This window comes from Fonsecaea erecta (genome assembly GCF_001651985.1).
Source record: "Fonsecaea erecta strain CBS 125763 chromosome Unknown Scaff3, whole genome shotgun sequence".
NCBI lineage: Eukaryota > Fungi > Ascomycota > Eurotiomycetes > Chaetothyriales > Herpotrichiellaceae > Fonsecaea > Fonsecaea erecta.
The window spans coordinates 231,664-250,602 of NW_017387246.1; the positions used below are offsets into that span (position 1 = coordinate 231,664).

Consider the following 18,939-nt stretch of genomic DNA (forward strand, 5'->3'; position numbering starts at 1 on the left):
ATGCAAACCTCAAACCGCCGGTGAGAAGGCGGGCGACAGGGCATGTGTCCTTTTCATCTCGCGTTATAGCCGTGGTCCGCCCAGGGTGAGGACAGAGTGCCCCGCAAATGACCGCAGATTTAAACCACGTCGCGTGGTGGAGCTGGTGAGAGAGGGAGGACAGAGAGACAGGGAATGAATTCCTGTACGGTGATAGCCGGCTGTATCAGGAAGGTCACCACTCGGGAGCTGCATGGGAAATCACGAGGATGTCACTGGTGATGATCAAACGGCTCCATGGACCCCATGTGCAACACGATCGACACCGCGTGGCTGGCCGCGACCAGGATGCTGATGATGACCGGCACGCTTGATTGGATGATCCCCCGAATGACGCCGCTGCTTCGGAACCAACAGGGGGGCCTTTGCCCACGCATTTGCCAAGGAAAGTGACCATGGGGGATGGCCAGGAGAGAACACAGATGTGATGTGCTGCTTCCACAAAGATGGAAGATGGTGATGTAGTTGGTTGCTTCTTCTTTGTGGCCTCACTTAGCAATTTTTTAGCCCTGAGCCGATAGTCGACTGAGACTGTGTTGAATACCCATACTTTACGGCATTCGCGTCAACCCAGAGTACAAATACTGGGGCCGGTCAGCGCGAGGTTGGGTCTCTTTTTGTGTCATGGCGCAGATCTCTCCCGACACAAGGATACCAGGGCAAGCTCTTAGTGTGTACAAAGACACAAGATGTTTCTTCATTGGCAGCGTCAGACCAGGTCATCAATAAGCGAGTCAGTCCAAGGCGAGGCACTAGAATGTCTTTCATGCGCATAATCTCCGATTGACGCTCATTGGACTGGGTGATCAGGACTCCTTAGCCGAATCTCTTGGGGGCCTGATATTGTGTGTTTCCAGATTGTCCACGTAGAAGCTCCGAGCTCTTTAGTATTGTAAATTTTTCGTTCCTCCTGCCTAGTGACTGGAGAGAGGATGTTCTCGGAGTGCTTTATAAGGAACAGGGCAGATAATGTGCAGAGGTACGGAGGCAGGATTGGCGCTGAGGAGGAATGTTCTGCCTTCTGTAAGTACTTGTCTTTGAGAAGAGCGAGCGTGTACCTGGCATATCGAGCCGAAGTCCTTCGTACATGGGTCTGTAAAAGGAAATTCCCCCTTTCCGCGGAATGTATTGGAAACCATGATTGGTGTTGGGTCGAATACCAGGGAACCTCACCGTCCAGGTTGAGTAGTTGACAAAGGCCCGTGTCCTTTGCTGCGCGGTTTCAGAGTGCCACTCTCTCATTTCCCAGGACAGGAGCGAGAGTTGGACACGGTGGCTTAGGGGTGGTCAGGGCAGCCTTGTCAGCTGGAATACGAGGACAGTTGGGACTTGCATCGTAACCTTGCGAGCAATGGGAAGACAGACAAGGCCCGGGCAGGGTTAATGCGATGGTGAACGAGGCAACCGTTATCTAATCGCATCGAAGTGACACAAGACCAAAGAGGCTTCGGCACCCTTGGCAGGCTTATGTACCAGGGTTAGCCTCCCTCGGGCTAGCCTGGGCCTCCGGGGACGCTGTTCAGCACCCATGTCCATGCCCATGCTCATGCCCATACCCAAGTGCTTGGCCTATGACCACCGGCAGAACCCCCCTGGTCCCTGGGAAGGTCACCTCCACTCGCTAGCTCGAGACTAATGGTTTACCGCTTGATCGTCTGATCGATTTTGATCGTGGTTCGGCACCCACCATCACCACCACCACCATCCATCCCCCAGGGGCCTCAGCCTGGGCGTGAACCCCGGGAGATCTCTGGGACCGGTTTGTTTCCAGCTGTTTTCCTTCTTGCGCCGCCAACCTCGAGCCGTTCAGGGAAAGCACAACATGGCCCTAAAGGTCAGTCTCTATTTCTGTTGGGCAACCTCTCTCGCTTAAGGAATAAACAAAGATACATTGGCTACATTGACTGCATTGGCTGTTGATCCAAGTGACCTGGATTCTGCACAGCCAGCCATGGGACCTCCTGCCATCACCGCAATAACTCGAGAAGACAGTGACAGTTTGTGAGTCTCTCCGTTCATTATTGTTGCACAACTGCCCACTGTGGATGAACACCAGCCTGTTTCTCTTGATGGATCTTCGGGAAGTTTGCTAAAGAAAGCCACCCTTCCCACTCTTTCTCCCCCCCTTCTCATTCCTTCGGCGCCGCTCCGAATTGGCCTCGAATGCTCCCTCGTCACGTCTTCCCCCCCAAAATAAATGCGTGCACCAGCGTATTACCTGTATGGAGCTCTTGTATTCCCAACCCCGGTATCGCTGATCATCCCCCGTGCGGCTTGTCGTGCAGTCGTGCAGTCGGTTGCTAGTAAGTCGATTCACGCCTTTCCACTTTCCCTCCTCGCCTGGATCCTGGATCCAGGATCCATCCTCTCTCGTTCGACTCGTACAGTACCACCATCCCGACCCGACCAGACACCAACCCGCCTTTTCCCTGGGGCGACGCTCGACACTACTGTATGCTTTCTCTCACACCGGGTTGACTTTTCTCACTAACCATCCTCGCAGGACCGTCCTTCTTTCAATCTTAGCTCGCCAGGCCGTCTCCCCCAGGTGCGCCAGTGACGCCACCTCAGCCGTTCTTGGGCCAGGTTGGGCTTTTTTCGGGAGTTTATTACCACGCACGCACCACCCACACGAGGAGGCCCAGCAACCCACAGCCATACAGGTCACGACCGTCGTGCTCCCATGCGCCGTCCGAGTCCGGAAACGGTCAGCAGTCGCCATGGTATGATGGGGACCTGGTCTTGACGGCCCCGATTACCCACTCCCCAGGCCTGTGGCCGCTTATCCATCCCACTCCTTCCGCCTACCGTGGCTTTAAACTCACTTCCCGCCCACTTTTGATCTTCACCCAAGCTCGCACATCGCACGCCTTCAGGTTGCCAAACCAGGCACCGGTGCTAGGTGGACACACTGGACAAGATATCCCTTTAGGCCACTGCCTTAGGCCAGTGGAGTGGCAGAGCCCGTGGCCAGCCGACCCTCCCCAATCACTCTCGAGACTCTGGAACCACCGAGACGAAAAAAACATCCAACCCACCCCCCGTCCTGTTCTTGACGATCTTCACCTGTCGTACCCCTCGGCTCCGGAAGCGCCCTGCTCAATCGTTGTTGTGGCCCTCTCCAAGGACCGCCCGTCCTCTCCGACTCTGTCGCTTGCCTTAGCATCCCTTTTACAACACAAGCGAGCCGTTCGTCGATTTGCTCGAGGACAGACGATCCAGTCCTTGGAACAACCCTGGGCAGTTTGCTTCGCTCCCACTGCAACGTCACCACCCTGAATTCCCACCAACCTACCTTTTCCTGATCCCTCAACAGCCAATATCTTCCCTCCCTTCGTCTCTCGTAACCCTCCCCGCCGGTAGACAACGTTCATCTCTACTTTCACCATAGTTCCCCTCTTGGTGCCAGCAGGCGAGGATTTGTAGATCCCAGTTCTATCTCGATCTTCTGTGGACGACCCCCATTACACCATCCTTCGACCCCCCGAACCGAGCAAGGAACAACCTACGGGGACTCCGCCCTTTGCCAATCAACCCAGGTTGTCCGGACACTTCAGAAAACCTGAAAGAGTAGCCACGAAGCGTTCTCGTTGTCCACCAGTTCCACAGCCCTCAGTTGGCATTGTATCCTCCCTCGGCGGGTTGGACTGGGAGATACAAACGCATCAAGTCTACCAGCGGCTTCTTCGCCAACATCTAGCCTGTGCTATGGCATTGGCATTGCTTCCACCTTATCACTTGAACCACCCACTGCAGAACCCTCTACCCTCGCCAACGGTATTGCTGGCATCCGCGGCCATGGAGCAGGCCAACAGATTCAGGCCTTCCCTGCCTTCAATCTCCAGTCTCATCGAAGCAGTCACGGAGCGGTCTGAAAAAGGTACGCATTCCCATCGTGTGATCTCACGAACCTCGAAAGACAGACTCTAATTGCCGCCAGGAAATGCCTCCTCTCCAACTTTCGGTGCCTCTCGAAGGATTTCTGGAGGCTCACATGGCCATGGAATAAGCCCGGAAAGACCACAACTATCAGGAAGTCCACGAAGTCTTCCTCCACCGACACCAGAACTACCGCCGCCCTCGAGATTCGACTTGCCCCGACCCTCCCCCACCAACACTTCGCCCAGCTCAGGCCCCAACAGGAGCAGTTATCATTCAAGCACGAATCCTGAGTTGTATGCTCAACGGCCATCAACTGGCGCCGCTGTCGCTGAACCAACTACTCCATATCCACCATCAAGTGATTCGACATCATGGCCATCTTCGCACCTTCCAAGACTCGCTGCTGAAGTTGTGCAACCAGACCAGCCACCGAGGCCCCAAGCACCTCCCTCAATCGAGCCTCGTCCGGCAGAGGGACTAGGATACAGTGCTCTCGCTCAACAACGGCCTCTACCAACAGATTTCCCTGGCCCAATGCCTGGTATGGGAATGCCAACAATCGACCCTTCAGTGACGCCAGTGTGGCAACTTCCTCGCTACTATCCCCCGGTTCACAACTCATACCCTCACAACCACGAGCGCTACATCTGCCCAACTTGCCACAAACCATTTTCCCGGCCGAGCTCATTGAAGATCCACACTTACTCACACACGGGCGAAAAACCTTATCGGTGCAAGTACGACGGGTGCGGGAAATATTTCAGCGTAAGGAGTAACATGAAGCGGCACGAGAAGGGATGTCATGGAGGTGAACCTGCAGCAGCGAGAGGCTCTTCGACGCGCGCAAGCTACTAAGAGTCACGAGAGCAGCGAGGCTACTCATGCCTTACATTTTCAACTTGAAGAGAGTCTGCACTACGGACGGTGAATCGTGGCGCACTCCCTCAGCATTTCCCCTGCTGCGCCTTTCCGGGAAGTCAAAAAATCCTGGAAGAGCAGACCGTGCTATTTCATCTGCAAGTTTTACAAGTCAAAAGCTGGTTGGCGGCATTCCCCGATCTTCTAAAACAGCACTGATTACAAGAAACTCTCCGAGTCTCTGATGTCCTTTGCAGGGTCTGCACCGGCAACAGCAAGAGCTCTCCCGTTTTCTTGTCTTCCTATTTATGCGGCATCTCATGTGTGTTTTTGTGTCTTCTGCGTTCAAGCGATGGGTTTCAGGGAAGGTGGACAAAGATCAGCATGAACATGCTCGAGGAATGAGGCATGTCAGCATGGTTTGGATCAGGAATTAGCCGTTGGAAACGCAAAAAACCTCTATCAGTTCACAGAGTACAGCAGTCGTTGTTAGCTTCGTGCAACCATCCTTCGAGTAACGGATAGGTTATAAGCATACCCTCTGTCTCTTACACACCTCCTGCGATGGTGATATCACTGAAACGGGGATTTAATGGCATCTCTCGGCGGGCTCATACGGAAAAGACATTGTGGGAGGTTTTGCTTGGAGCAGAAGCATAGATGATGAACATTATGCGCATGTACATTATGGGCTGGAACACACATGGGGCTCCGTCGACTGAAGGATAGTGAATGACATGTACAATATTGGATGTTTGACAATTTGTCCACACTGGTAGCACCATCACGCCGTTCGTCCTCGTCCCCCTCGTCTGGGGGTTGCCAGCGACACACGAGGGCCTCCTGTTCAAATCTCTGGTACCGTATCGCCCCGGCTTCTGACAAGATGCTTTCCGTCACGTTCCAGCGTGCTGGATCCTTGGGTCACACAAGATTTGGCACCATTGAAGCGCCACAACATGTTCTAGCTGCATGCCAGAATCGAGACGGCTCGCCAATCGAGATGGCAACAACGTCAGAGGGGTGGGACAAGGCAAGCGAGATGTTCTAGACCGCGGACGCCCTGTTTTCGCCGCTGGTCCAACCCTTTTCTTCGGTGGCCCTTGGCTCATTTTTCCCCTTTGGAGAGCCCATCACGCCCATTCGGGGTCGCAGCTGATCACCATGATTTCGGAGCAGAGCCACCGAGAATGTGGCTCAAGCCCCTCTCTTCCAAGCCGACAGCATGTCATCCAGCGCCCACTCTATAACAGGTCGATTGGCGGCGATGGGAGGGCGTGGAGTCTCCTGTGTCTAAGCGACGTTTTGGGGCTGACCACAAGTCCACGTGGGTTTCCGATAGTTCTGATGCTAGTGCGCCAGCCACAGTGCCGGCGTCTCCGATATGCCACGTGGAAGATGAAGAACTCTGAAGCCCCTAGCAGGCCATGGCGGCGAGGCCAGGCCCGCCGAGTCAGCAAGTCAGCGAGTCAGCGACCCGGGAGTCCAGCAACCTTGACAACTGCCGTTTCAATTCAGCTCGCTACCCAACAAGCGAGCCTCCAAGCTCCAAGCTCTGACCACCCCCCAAAAGGTTGTTCTCACACCACCCTTTGTCAAGCGCAGTCAGTTTGGGTTTCGTGCGTACCAGGAAACTGTGCAAACCTGGTGGACACCCCAGTTTCGACGGAGCTAAAGTCGTGCATGACGCAGGGATCGCTCTTCGAAACCTTGCTGGGCCACGAGGTCGAATCTCGTTCCGTCCCCGACGAGCCTTTCGCTTTCTCGGATCTGGGTTCTGGACCGACTTCTTGCGACAGAGAGCTGCGCGTGGACTTGGCCGGCAACTCTCGTAACAAGGTGCATCTCGGATGCCGTTCTGGGTGAAAAGAACGAACGCACAGCACGGCGGTAGGTCCCTTGCATCGGGAGGTTTGTCTTGGATTGCATTGATGTGTTTGAGATCCTGGAAACCCCAATCAACCTATCCACTTCGTGTTGGGTCACGCAGACCGTCCCCGATTCTGGTGGTTTGCCGATTTCTTGTGTGCTGGGTCAATCACCGATAATGACGGGCGGGAGTGCACCACCAGCGTACTCGCAATGTCCGGGATCGTGTCCGGAGAAGCTGCACGATGTTATGAGGCTTTGCGGCAGGCAAAGCCAAGTCCTTATGGCCACAGTCTGTAATCGGGCTTGCAAAACTTCTCATTCCGGACGCCGTCGAGGAAGTTGTACGATACAACCTGGTCTCGTCAACAGGATGCACCACCGCACTGCAATTCGAGAGGGAGCCCAACATGAAACACAATGAGAATTGCGCAGATGTCCCACCAAGGTAGGTCGTCAGAGCCCGGACTCCAGGAGTCATTGGAACTCGCTTCCTCTTCGAGGCGGGCATGATGAACTCCACAAACCCTGCGATTGTCAACTCTGGGCTTAGGCTACGTTGTCCTTGTTTATTTTGTCCAACAATGACGGTATCGCAGCAGGATAGCTGTCTGATGACCGATAGCATGTGGGAGAAAACAAGCTGGATCTGAATGCTTGCCCTCTGTGGACCCCGGACATCCACCCTGTAAGAGAGTATCTTCCCCTGTTAGTACCTCAACGTTGCCCTTTGGAAGGTGTGTCTGGAACCTGAAGACAAAGATATTGACAGAAGAAGAACGGGAAGATGGCTTGGTGATGCTGTCAACAATGACCGGACATGAGAGCTGGGAGATCGCTCTGCTTTCTGCCCGCGCCCGCACAAGGAACAAAGGGCCACTGCCGCAACAAGGCTGATAGGACTCTATTTTGGCGCATCATGTCGTCTCAATAGTTCAAGACACCATTCAAGGATCTGGTCAAGCATAGACTTAGCATGAACTGACTATCTAGGCCGTCACAAAGTTGAGAGGAGGCGTCGCTTGGTTATGACAGCCCATGCAACGCGGTTTGCTCCCATACCACTGTCGGAGGGTGAGTCTGATGCCGAACCTTTGTCCACAGATGGCTTGTTCCATCTTGAGCATGGCTCGCCATGTGAAATCTCGCGCCTCTAGCGAAATCTTACTGGCAGCCATTCACCTTCCTTCAACAGAGCCTGCCATAGATTTTTACCTGCACCTTACCTGACCCTCACCTCCATCTGAACTCTCCATCACCGATTGTCCTCACACAAGTCATCAAGACACCTTCGGATCATTGGTATAGCACTTTGTCCTCCTCAAACTCTTGAAGCAAACTTACTGACAATCTCTACTGATCGTCTCTCCATCTGCCACCTAGGCGTTTCCAACTCCTTGACTTCTCGATCCGCTACGACGTCAAAAGAAGGGCTCAGTCAGCATGAGTCCGACTACCAGCAATGCGGTCTTCTTGGCCGCTTGTATCAAATATGCAAAGGAGAAAATCGTTGTCGACTTCGAGGCATTGTCGAAGGAGCTCGGCATGAGCAAGGGCGGCGCTGCGTAAGTGTGTTCACCTCCTTTTGGTTTCTCTTTGGAGATTCTATGATGGCTTGCCCTCATACCACAACAAATGAATGATGTGGGAATGTTTCTCGTTATCATACATCCGTGGCAACAGGTGGACTAATACATTTTCTCGGCAGCAACAAGTTCCGGATTATCATCAAGCAGCTTGAAGAGGATGGTGCGGCGTGGATCAGCAAAGTCGACAAAGAGCCCAACGCTCCTCCCGCCACCTCTACCAAACGCAAGGCCCCCGCCAAGAAGGACTCGGACAAGGCGCAAATCAGCGTCAAGGACGAGGGTGGAAGTACGTCTGAAGACAATGACATCGAACCTCTCAAGAAGAAAGCTCGATCGAGTTTCATCAAGAAAGACCCCCCGAAGCACACTGAGGATGCCGAAAACGACCGGGCTGCTACGCCTGTCCCGAAGAAGAAATCCAAGGACAAAGGTGTCAAGAAGGCCGGCTCTGCTACTGATGAAGGCATCTTGGGTGATGATGAAGCAACTCCAGGCAAGGATGTCAGTATCGCGCCAAAGGCGGCGATCAAGAATATTTCCACTGCAAAGATGGTTGATGCTGCTGTGGCGATCTGCAAGACAGACACCACCTCAAGCGAGGGCGATGACTAAGAAACAGACAAGCAGACCTGGAGCTATCATGCAAATGCATCGATAGTGATTCTTGGTTTTTCGATTCCTCAAGTTGGTGATCATGAATCGGCCTTGAAGAAACTTCGACATTTGGTGCAGGACGATGGACACAGGGCTCCCACGACATGGGCACATTGGTAATGCAGAAGAGGCATGGTTGGTGTGCAATTCTTCTCTTGGATACCACAGAGCATGTAGCTGCTGACAGCATCCCCACAATGAACTGAGATAGCATTACCACCCTCGACATTTGAGAGGAAGGCGAAATGAACTGATCATACCTCATCTTTCCTTCAGTGTTCCTCAATGATTTAGGTGTAGTTCCACTAAATTTCGACTCGACAAGTGAAAAGTCCATGAGCTCTTCCAGTCTCATTTCTCCGGTCGATCATCGTTTCAGGTGCCGGAAGGGATACTCTCACATAGTGCCACACTCCATGTAACCCTTTCCCTTCGCCCATCTCAAATTCTTTTTCTTTCCTCGACCTCTTGTCTTTCTTCAGTCTCAATCCCAGTCGGTGACCTCTTCCTGGCCCATCCGCTACACCATTCATTGTCGGCATAGCAAGCATCAGATCTCATTTCCTCTCTTGCAAAAGTTCGTCAGGTGGGCCTCGGAGTTACTACCATTGTCTCTTCTCCCTTCCCCGCCAAATCTTCTCAGCTTCCATTGACTGACGGATTACAGCGAAATGGCTCCTGCTAGCGGAAGCCCCGATGACTTCAACTTTATCATGACATGTCTGAAACATGTAGAGACGAAGCCCAAGATCGACTTTGACGAAGTCGCGAAGGAGATAGGAGCAAAGAGTGGCAGCGCATGGTAAGTTCCACTTGCACCTGTTACAATCGCTTTCACAGCAGTAGCTCTACAGACACTAATCCATCTTCACTGTCCATTACAGCTATCACCGTCACTGGGGTATCATGAAAAAATGGGGTCTTGCCGGTGGGAGTGGCAGAGGTCGCCAACCGGCTTCAGCCACTGCTGACAAAGTTACCACGTCTCGCAAGCGCAAGGTCAAGGACGAGGAGAACGGCGACGGAGGCCCGGCGGCCAAGAAGGCCAAAGCCGCGGCCAAGAAGAAAGCCATGCAGCCAAAGGTCGAGGAAGTGAACTCCGAAAACGACACTAAGGACGAAAAGCAAAGCATCAAGTCAGAAGTCGAGGACGAACTCGAGGACGAAGAGGAATGACCAAGCTGCTCATTACGATACAAAGTGGTCAGGAAGGGACGGTTCACCTCTGTCATTTCCAACCCAAAGCTTTCCACATCTTCGAGTGCGACTTGGAGATGAACCATGCCGACTGGAGTAGGCTGCTTGCTGGGGCAGATGGAGAATCGCCAGAGCTTGAGCCTATGTTATGATGCTCAAGTCATACTGCAGATGAAACACAGTTCAGGTTGCGACAGATAACCAACGGCGGAGTCAGCCTAAAAACAGAACAATACAACTTTCGTGAACTGCGTATTGATGTGGAGACTTGGTATGCCTTCCTCATTCGGAATGATGGTGCTGCTGCTTTAGACAAGCACAACAGGAGGCAACTGCTCGGGCGGTCAACCCCAATACGTAAACTCTAAACTCGCTTCTCATCTGACCTCTGAACCTCCCTCTTCCCTCCTCACCTACGCACAATACCCAATCTTTGAAGTATACCCTGTAAAGATACAGTCTACTCCATTGATTGCACTCGCTCAATGTGCGTCTCGACAGCCTTGCTGTCCTTGCCCTCCTTGTGCTCCAACTTCCCGAGCAGTTCCCGTCCCTTCGCTGTTGCCGCCTGTCCACCGATCTTGGCATCTTCTCCGTCAAAACAGATGGCTATCGTCTCCAAGGTGTGGCCCTTTGTCTCAATGTAGAAGAAGTACACGACCACGCACTGGAATGCCAGCCAGATGATATACACCAGATAGTACTTCCACTTGATATTTTCGAGCGCCACAGGGTTCACATAGTTGGAAAAGAACAAGCCGGCAGCCACGCTGAGCAGCATGACGGTAAGGTATCGCGACCGGAGATAGAAAGGCGAGATCTCCACCACATACCCGATCAGCAGGCCGGACCAGGCCAGGTTGTAGAAGAACATGGAGAGGAAGATGAGGGCAATCACCGCACGACCCGCGGCCGTGGTTCCATGGGCCTGTTGCTGCTGACTGGCGATTGTCCAGCCTGTCATCGAGATGCACATGCCAAAGGTTGCTGTCAGGTAAAGAGGGCGGCGGCCGAATCGGTCGACCGTAAAAGCCATCCCTGTGGCGATACACATGTTGAAAATCGTCAGACAGCCGTTCAAGATGAGCTGCGAGTTGGGATTCGTGATGCCGATCTGGTTCAAGACGAGGAAGATGTAATACGAGACAACACCCGCCCAGGCGGTTTGGCTGAAGATGCCCGCGGAGACGACGATCAGCAGGCGGTGTCGATTGCCCTTGGTCGCCCAGAGCTCGGAAATACCACGGTTGGCAAATTCCTTCTCCAGCGCCATGGTTTCCAATACTTCTTGGTATTCACTCTCGACGAATTCTTGGCCAGAAGCCGGGCCGTGGAAGCGCTCAAATATCTTTTTGGCGATTTCGTGGCGGCCCTTGACGATGTGATATCTGGGGCTCTCGGGCACGAGCCAGATCAAGAAAAGTTGGATGACCGATGGGAACGCCTGCAATATGCTAGGCAGCTTCCACGACCACTGACTGTGCATCTTGAGGGTGCCGTACGTTGTCCAACTGGCGATAATGGAGCCCAGATACCACAGAGTGTTATAAATGGTCGTCAGCCTCGCACGATATTGAGGGTGAGACAGTTCGGTAATGAGCATCGGAGAGCAACTCTGGGTATACACGATTCCGAGTCCGATGATGAACCGGGCAGCAATGAACATGCCAATGTTGATAGAGACTGTCTGCAGGATCACACCCAAGAAGATGAGGGAACTTCCAAGCAGGATAGTCCACTTGCGGCCAATGTGGTCCGCGAAGAAAGGCACGAGAGGTAAGCCAACAACTTGTCCAACGGAGAAGATGGCGTTCAGAAGCCCGAGGGTAGAAACGGAGGGGTGGTGAAACTTGTTCTGCCAATAGCTCAGGGTTTGCAGACCGTTCACTTGCCCATGGTCAGCGCGCCGTGGTTTGTGGGTAAACGGGAAGAAACGACTTACTCATGGATCCATCATAGCCGTTTGTGGCTGACGACAATAGCAAAATTGCGCACAGAAAATGCAAGTGGATGAGACATTTGTGCTTCCACCAGTTCACTTCTGGGTACTCCTTGCCTCCTACGACCAAGGGGGTCTTGGGGACTTTGGGAAGAATATTGACCATGATTGCAGACACTCGGACGAGCAGCCAGGAGAGGGAGAGTTATGCGGGCACCAACGGAGTTTCATGGTCCTTGCCCACGCTTTTGTATCCCTTTCGACAGCCGGTTCCGTTGAGGAGACATCTGGGGGAAGCACACGGGGCACAGTCCAGGGACCCAATGGGTCCACGAGAATCCCACGAACAATATCATGGATATTCTCTGACTCTGCAACTCACATCCTCGGGTAGCAGTTTCTGGTCTTTGCAGGCGCCTCGAGGCCCCATGGGAGAGGGGATATGTCGGGACGGTGTAGTATCGCAGGACGGTCTCATCGCTGTTGCCCCGAGGTTGACGCAGACGCGCATGACGAGAAGGTCACATTGCATGTTCGAACCATTGCGCATCGCGTGTGGGAATCCCAGCCGCCGATGTTCTAAGTGGCTTCAGTACAACAACCATTCCGCTAGCTCTCAGACGATCTCTGGCAAAGCAGTAATAAACGTGGTCGATCACCCCAGCTCGGCAACACTCCGATCTGTCCCAGCCGTGCCATTTACTCTCCTGAGTAAGGCCATGTCCTCGGCTACGGGCCAATAAGACCGCGAAATCCTGGACATCCGGCTGTGGGCCCGCCCCCTTCTCGCCTGAAAATTGGGGGAAAAGTCTGGTTGATATTGCTCCATATGGAGGTCGACTTTGGGGGAGTCTGTGGGGAGTTGGGAAAAACGAGGGGAATTCCATGTTGGAGAGAGCCTCACGCAACCCGCCAGCGGAGCCGTACCGATACTCCATTAGCCTAAATGGATATTATCAGCCGTATGTTAATACCCAACTGGACCTTATTACAGCTTGTGACTCGACACATGCGGCCGTCGACCATGTCAACCGGCGTGCCGTTACTACCGGCTCAAGTGGGGGACTCCGACAAGGGAGAGGAAGTCCGAACTGAACCACGTTGACGGAGGGAATTGACGCCCTTTGACCTCGGGCATTGAAATTGAGGGAGGAAGACGTGAAGAGCCGAAGCTATCATTGCTATCATCGCCCTTGCCACGCCGCTGTGTCTGTTCTGTTCAGTCAGGTTTTGAGAATCTTTCACCGAGCACCCACGTTCACCATGGCCCCTTCAGCAATAAGCGATCCGCCAGCATCAACCACGCCGAGATATGTTGACGGCGCCTTGATCACTGACGTGGAGAAGCACGGCGACAATCCCGTGGTGATTCGTCTGACCGACGAGGAGCTTCAGTCAGGGAAGACACGGCCAGAGACGCTGCAAGAGTGCCTCAAGTACTTCCATCGCGACGGGTTCGTGGTGCTGGAAAATGCCATCCCCGACGAGCTGGTAGACCGCCTGTACAACCGCATGGTGCACGACAACGTCGAGTTCCTCAAGAAGAAACACATGCATTGGAACCAGGGTGCAGCCACGGGCAATGTCAGTCAAATTCCGCCGCTTGAGCCCGAGTATCTGGACCGCGATTTCTACGCCAATCCCCACATGATCCACGTGGTGGAAAATTTGCTGGGACCCAAGCCGGAGCTTCGCTTTATCAACAGCAACGTAGCCTGCCCAGGCGGCACGGGTCGTCAGGCCGTGCACAGCGATGTCAGCCACGCGTGGCCCGAGATCCCGTTTGGGCTGGTCATGAACATCTACCTGCAGGATTCGGATGAGAGAAACGGCGTGACGGAGGTGTGGTGCGGCACGCACAATGCGTACCCGCAGAAGGAGCAGCAGGCGTACCCGGAGCGCGGTTGGATCAAGAAAGAGTACATCCAGGAGCGTGCCAAGGTCAGACCGCCGGTGCAGCCCAAGGTGCGCAAGGGCAGCATCTGCTTCCGTGACCTGCGGCTGTGGCACGCGGGCATGCCCAACAAGAGCGACAAGCACCGCATCATGCTGGCCATCGACTACTTTGCGCAATGGTACCAGTGCCCCATGACCACCAAGCTACCGCGAGCCATGAAGGATAAGATCGAGCGTGAGTGGGAGGGCATCTCGACCGTGGGTGTCGAGTGGGTCGACGGCGAGCTCAACAGCCTGGATGTGCCTTTCTTCCTCAACATGTCCCAGGACCCGAACCTGTACCTGCTGCAGACTGAGAAGGGTTTCCAGGACCTCCGGGGCAGGCAAACTGGCGAGTACAAGTTTGATGCGTCAAAGGTGACAGACCAGAACTATTGGACTCCAGAGTAACAACAATATCAGACACACGTGCACCAGCGGCAGAAAGGGAGTGCCTCTCTTCTCATTCTCACCCAGTGTGTTCTTATCATTCACTGTCCTTTCACTGTCCCTTCCCTTCGGATAACCTGCTTATTTCCTCATTTCTCTCGCTGTTCCTTTGTTTTTTTGTGTGCGCTCTCCATTCACATATGCCAGACGTCGCTAACGACAAACCCATCTCGACTTCTCACTTCCTCTTCTTTTCCCATCTCTCTGGGCGCGTTTCCTTTTTAATACGTCTGTCATCCAATCACTCTTACTCTCCACCGAGAACTCTCTTCTACTCTTCTATTCCCACAGCAACCGAGTCGAGATGGCCCCACGTGTTGGAGCTACCGCCAACAGCGCCGGCGACCAGGCCTTCCGGTTCCTCTTGAGCGTGCTCAAGCACTGCGAGCATGTCAAGGCTGACTGGAACGAAGTGGCCAGGGAGAATGGCATCGCGTATGCGAGGAATGCGTACGTTGCTTTTCCTCTGCTCCTTTCCCTCCTTTCTGTCGGACCGCTCTCTCGCGACAAGACTGATCATGAGGCTGACTCGATTACCATCTCGCCTTCCCCAGGAGCGCCCGTTTCAAGTCTATCATGGAGCAGCACGGACTCAGGTTTGAGAACGGCACGATCACCGTCTCTGACGACGATGCCGGCGTGGGCCGCGGGGGCGTTGCCGCCGTGGCAAATAATGACGACGATTCCAAGCCTCGCAAGCGCGCTGCCAAGAAGCAGACCAACAACAAGAACACTACCACTACTGCTCGCAAGCGCAAGGCGTCCGCATTAGCAGACGGGGACGAAGCAGCGGCAGCAGGCAGTGGCAAAAAGAGTGGCGTCGGCGCGAAGAAAAAGATGAAGAGCAAGACATTTGTCAAGTCCGAGGAAGACGACGCTGATGCCGACGACGACAACGATGAAGGCGACGAAGCCGATGGTGCCAAGAGCCACGCGAACAGCGACGAGAAGGAGGAGGCCAAATCTGGCGCGGTGAAGAGTGAGACTTGAAGTATGGCGTCGTCTTCTTTTCTTCGCCAACTCGCTTATTTCCTGTTCGATGCCATTCGACTCACTGGAAGGGGTTCATATTTACGCCCCGACATGCCATTGCCCCTCACCGCCTCTCCTTTGAAGAGGGATTGTTGTCACGTCGAACGGATGGGATGGGAATGGGGATGAGGATAAGGATTGGGGGGACTGCTTGTCAATTGGAAAAGAAGTAAACGACCTCGGTGCCTGGCTGGCTGGTTGATTGATTGATCGCATCTTGGGTGAACATAAATCCAGGAGTGAGAGTGCCGGCCGGCATGGGACGCCTGCAACGATCAACAGTAGCACCGACACCGACCTTGTCGAGCTTGCGGAATCACAGACACGGAAAGGACTGGACACAAACAAACACACGGAGGGGGAGCGGAGGGGGTTGGTGTGTGTTTGTGTGTGTGTGTGTGTGTGCCAGGCCAGAGCTAGCGATGCTGATGACAAGATGATGCCCAACAAACAGCGCACAGCGCAGACCTTGTTGAAAATCTCGTTCGCTCTTCTTGATACGTACGTGACGAATATCTCCACCGTCGTCCTCGTTGTTGTTCAGTAAATGGAAAAAAGAACAGCAACGACTGAGTTCCTTCGGTGCCCCGGGGCGCATGCCGGAAGTCCACACGGCGCTCATGACCTGCCATCTGCATACGTGGCCTTCTTCTTCCTCTCCTCCTCATGGTGACTACTCTCAACTTGACCTTTTTGATCCATGATCATACTTCCCACTCCCTTTCCCTTGGCCTTCCCCCCGGAGCAAGTTTGGGAACTCATCTCCACACGACAAGAACAGGAAGAGGAGACACTTATTTACCATTTGAAGCTATCCATCCCGATAAGTATGTCTGCCGCAGCGAGATTCCCGCGGTGTGTATTTGGTGGTATACGAGGTACAGAGAAAGATAGATATGTACAGAATACTGGGTGCGGGAGGATACGATTACGGTATGAATGCCCCACTCGCAACTTTACCCTTGTGGATCCCTATAAGACAGGTCGGTCCGTCGGGACCAATCACCATACGCAGTACATATCTCGGCGGCGGGGTCTGGCCATCCAACCATCCCCAGGGGGAAGTCAGACCGGGTGGGAGTGGAAAAAGGGCATCAGGATCTGCAAACGCTCTCAGCGAGGTCCATAGGATCGGGTACGAGAGGTTTGTCACCGCAATGCAGAAGTTGAAAGCGGAATCGGAATTGACTGGGTGGGCCACATTACTTCAAGTACACCAGGCACCCACAGGGATAGCATCGAAAAGATCTAGGAGTATAGGTCAAGGATGAAGATGTATAGTCGATTTGTGGATTGATGTGGCCTCCTGAAGCGAACACCACTTGACTAGTGTTCATTTCTGCCAAATTGTGGGCGAAGTCCCCGTATCCAGCGCTTCCAACGGGCCCGATGTTCCAGGGTGAGGTTTGCTGTCAATTGCGTTCTGCACTCGTCACAGAATAATGAGCTTTTGGATTTGCTGCTAATATCCTGAAGTTCGGCGATGACTCTTCTGACGTTAGGTCTCTTCTCCGCCTCTTCAACGACCATGTCGTTGGCGAGCTTCAAGAGGCTCCTCAGCGGTTCCTTCCTTCCCCTATCTTCCGAGGACGCATTTTTAACCCATCTGCGGACATCATCAAGATGTTCTGCATAGATTCGCAGCTCTCGTATCTCGCCTGTCTCGGACTTGATCATGGTACTCAATATCTCCAAGAACGTGCAGCCCAGAGAAAAGACGTCTGAGGCCCGCCCGTGGGGTTCGGTCGCGCTGCCGTTCTCAGGAGCTCGATAGTTGTAGGTGGCTCTAAAGCGACGATACGTCCCACTGCCGATTTGGTGGTGGAAGTGGTAAGCAAGTCCAAAGTCCGCGATAAAATAGCTGCCGTCGTGATAGAGAATGTTCTCAGGTTTAATGTCGCGATGTCTGATAGCCATGGCGTTATGCAGATAATCCACTCCGAGACTGATGCAACCAAATGCCCTTAGTAATATCGGCTTGAGATTTGCGCAGTCGTTAGCTGTACAGCGATATTGTTCGAGCAGTCCGAGGAGGGTCTGACGCGCTGCTGGGGTTGCCAGAAACGCGAATTCGTCTTCGCCTCTCTCGTAAGACTTGACATATCGCACAATATGATGGTGTCTCAGCCTCTTCAGCGTCTTCACCTCATCCTCTATGTGTTTGCGTGATGCACTGCCTCCTTTCGAACATTTTCTGGCATAAACTTGCGGTATCGATGGGTAGCATGACAGATCACGCACCCTGTCGACAATACTGTAGGATCCCTCACTTCTTTCGGAGCTGTCATACGTGAATGGCAAGGGCTCGGATTCTTCAAAGGTGGCATGAGCACCCTCGGGCCACTCCTTCCACTTTATCTGGTACTGTTTGTTGAAGAAAAGATTCTCGACTCGTAATGCATCCGTCGATCCATAGAAGACTGTACCCAGCTTGCTCCTGTCGAATGGAAAGAAGCGGTCGGTCCATCGCCAGTGTAGAAATTGATCAAAGTACCCGGGTCCCTGATGTATTTTATTCAGGGTGATGGCAATCATGGCCATGTTCTTGAGGTCCTCGAATTTTCCTAGGTCCTCTATGACGGGAGTAATGGCTTTCCACGCCTCACAGAAAGCTTCAAGAACAGTCCCGGCCCTTTTCACGCGTGACCCCCTCATTGAGATGCCACGCGCAGGAATGTGTTGCCACAGAAACAACAGGTCGCCAATTTTGAGCCTGCCAGCCGTTGAAGGCTGATGTGCGAAAGTCGCAACTCGTTGCTCAAGGAGAGTAGATCCAAGTTGCTCTCGGAAGGATTCTGTAAGCTCCGCGGGATTAACTTGCCCGTTGGGGTCGCTATCCAGTTGTGTCTGCATCCTTGTCGAAGGGTCAGCGACGGATGCGAGGTTATCCATGCTATCTGCACTATGTAGTGCGTTTTCGAGATCCTGTGATGGCTTCCTAGACGAGGTCTTAGAGGTTGATCTCAGGAATCCCAATCCTCGGCTCTTGAAAATCTTACCATGCGAGCATCTTTTCTTTTGGAACGACCGTTGATTTCCTAATCTCTTCCTCGATAATATCTATCTGGAGCGAAACGAGTCTTAAACACCGCACGAGGTCTGGGTTTTTGCGGTCTAGCTGGGGTGACGGAGAAGCCCTAACTTTTCGATGAAGAAGTTGCCAAAGTCTGGTGGTTCTGCATGTTTGGCCGGAGTGGCAGTGGCCAGCTTGTTGGGAGCATGTTTGCATCGTCTCTCCGATTTGGTCGTCATGGCGATTCCGTCAAAGTGATCTGAACACCGCGGCATTCCTGGTTGAGGGTGATTTGCACTGGTGGAGGTGACAGGAAGATGCTGGGCTCCACCAGTATTGAGAGGCGAACAGGGGCGTGTCTATGTGTGCGTGCATGGTGCTATGGCTGAGAAGATAGGCGACGACACTAGATTGCCTGGTGAGGTGGTCAAAGAGATGCACAGAGTCGCTGGAGCGTCTGCATTCTTTGTTTTGGTATGTAT

The 18,939-nt window shown here is 53.4% G+C and overlaps 7 protein-coding genes across 7 annotated transcripts; 5 read left to right on the top strand and 2 right to left on the bottom strand.

The window, feature by feature from the left end:
• Positions 1-3,837: 3,837 nt before the first annotated feature.
• On the top strand, positions 3,838-4,776 carry AYL99_03347 (hypothetical protein; the record flags this gene model as incomplete). Its single annotated transcript, XM_018834863.1, has 2 exons — positions 3,838-3,919; positions 3,980-4,776. The coding sequence occupies 2 exons, from the start codon at positions 3,838-3,840 to the stop codon at positions 4,774-4,776; spliced, it is 879 nt and encodes a 292-aa protein (XP_018694513.1).
• A 3,315-nt stretch (positions 4,777-8,091) lies between these two features.
• AYL99_03348 (hypothetical protein) lies at positions 8,092-8,849 on the top strand (the record flags this gene model as incomplete). Its single annotated transcript, XM_018834864.1, has 2 exons — positions 8,092-8,213; positions 8,357-8,849. 2 exons carry the CDS (start codon positions 8,092-8,094, stop codon positions 8,847-8,849), a joined length of 615 nt encoding a protein of 204 aa, XP_018694514.1.
• A 713-nt stretch (positions 8,850-9,562) lies between these two features.
• Positions 9,563-10,067, top strand: AYL99_03349 (hypothetical protein; the record flags this gene model as incomplete). The annotated part of the gene is made up of 2 exons (XM_018834865.1): positions 9,563-9,693; positions 9,776-10,067. 2 exons carry the CDS (start codon positions 9,563-9,565, stop codon positions 10,065-10,067), a joined length of 423 nt encoding a protein of 140 aa, XP_018694515.1.
• Positions 10,068-10,548: 481 nt separating this feature from the next.
• AYL99_03350 (hypothetical protein) lies at positions 10,549-12,193 on the bottom strand (the record flags this gene model as incomplete). The annotated part of the gene is made up of 2 exons (XM_018834866.1): positions 10,549-11,975; positions 12,031-12,193. 2 exons carry the CDS (start codon positions 12,191-12,193, stop codon positions 10,549-10,551), a joined length of 1,590 nt encoding a protein of 529 aa, XP_018694516.1.
• A 1,097-nt stretch (positions 12,194-13,290) lies between these two features.
• AYL99_03351 (hypothetical protein) lies at positions 13,291-14,373 on the top strand (the record flags this gene model as incomplete). Its single annotated transcript, XM_018834867.1, has 1 exon — positions 13,291-14,373. The coding sequence occupies one exon, from the start codon at positions 13,291-13,293 to the stop codon at positions 14,371-14,373; it is 1,083 nt and encodes a 360-aa protein (XP_018694517.1).
• Positions 14,374-14,716: 343 nt separating this feature from the next.
• Positions 14,717-15,402, top strand: AYL99_03352 (hypothetical protein; the record flags this gene model as incomplete). Its single annotated transcript, XM_018834868.1, has 2 exons — positions 14,717-14,862; positions 14,967-15,402. The coding sequence occupies 2 exons, from the start codon at positions 14,717-14,719 to the stop codon at positions 15,400-15,402; spliced, it is 582 nt and encodes a 193-aa protein (XP_018694518.1).
• A 1,368-nt stretch (positions 15,403-16,770) lies between these two features.
• Positions 16,771-18,696, bottom strand: AYL99_03353 (hypothetical protein; the record flags this gene model as incomplete). Its single annotated transcript, XM_018834869.1, has 2 exons — positions 16,771-18,298; positions 18,587-18,696. The coding sequence occupies 2 exons, from the start codon at positions 18,694-18,696 to the stop codon at positions 16,771-16,773; spliced, it is 1,638 nt and encodes a 545-aa protein (XP_018694519.1).
• Between the last annotated feature and the right edge of the window lie 243 nt (positions 18,697-18,939).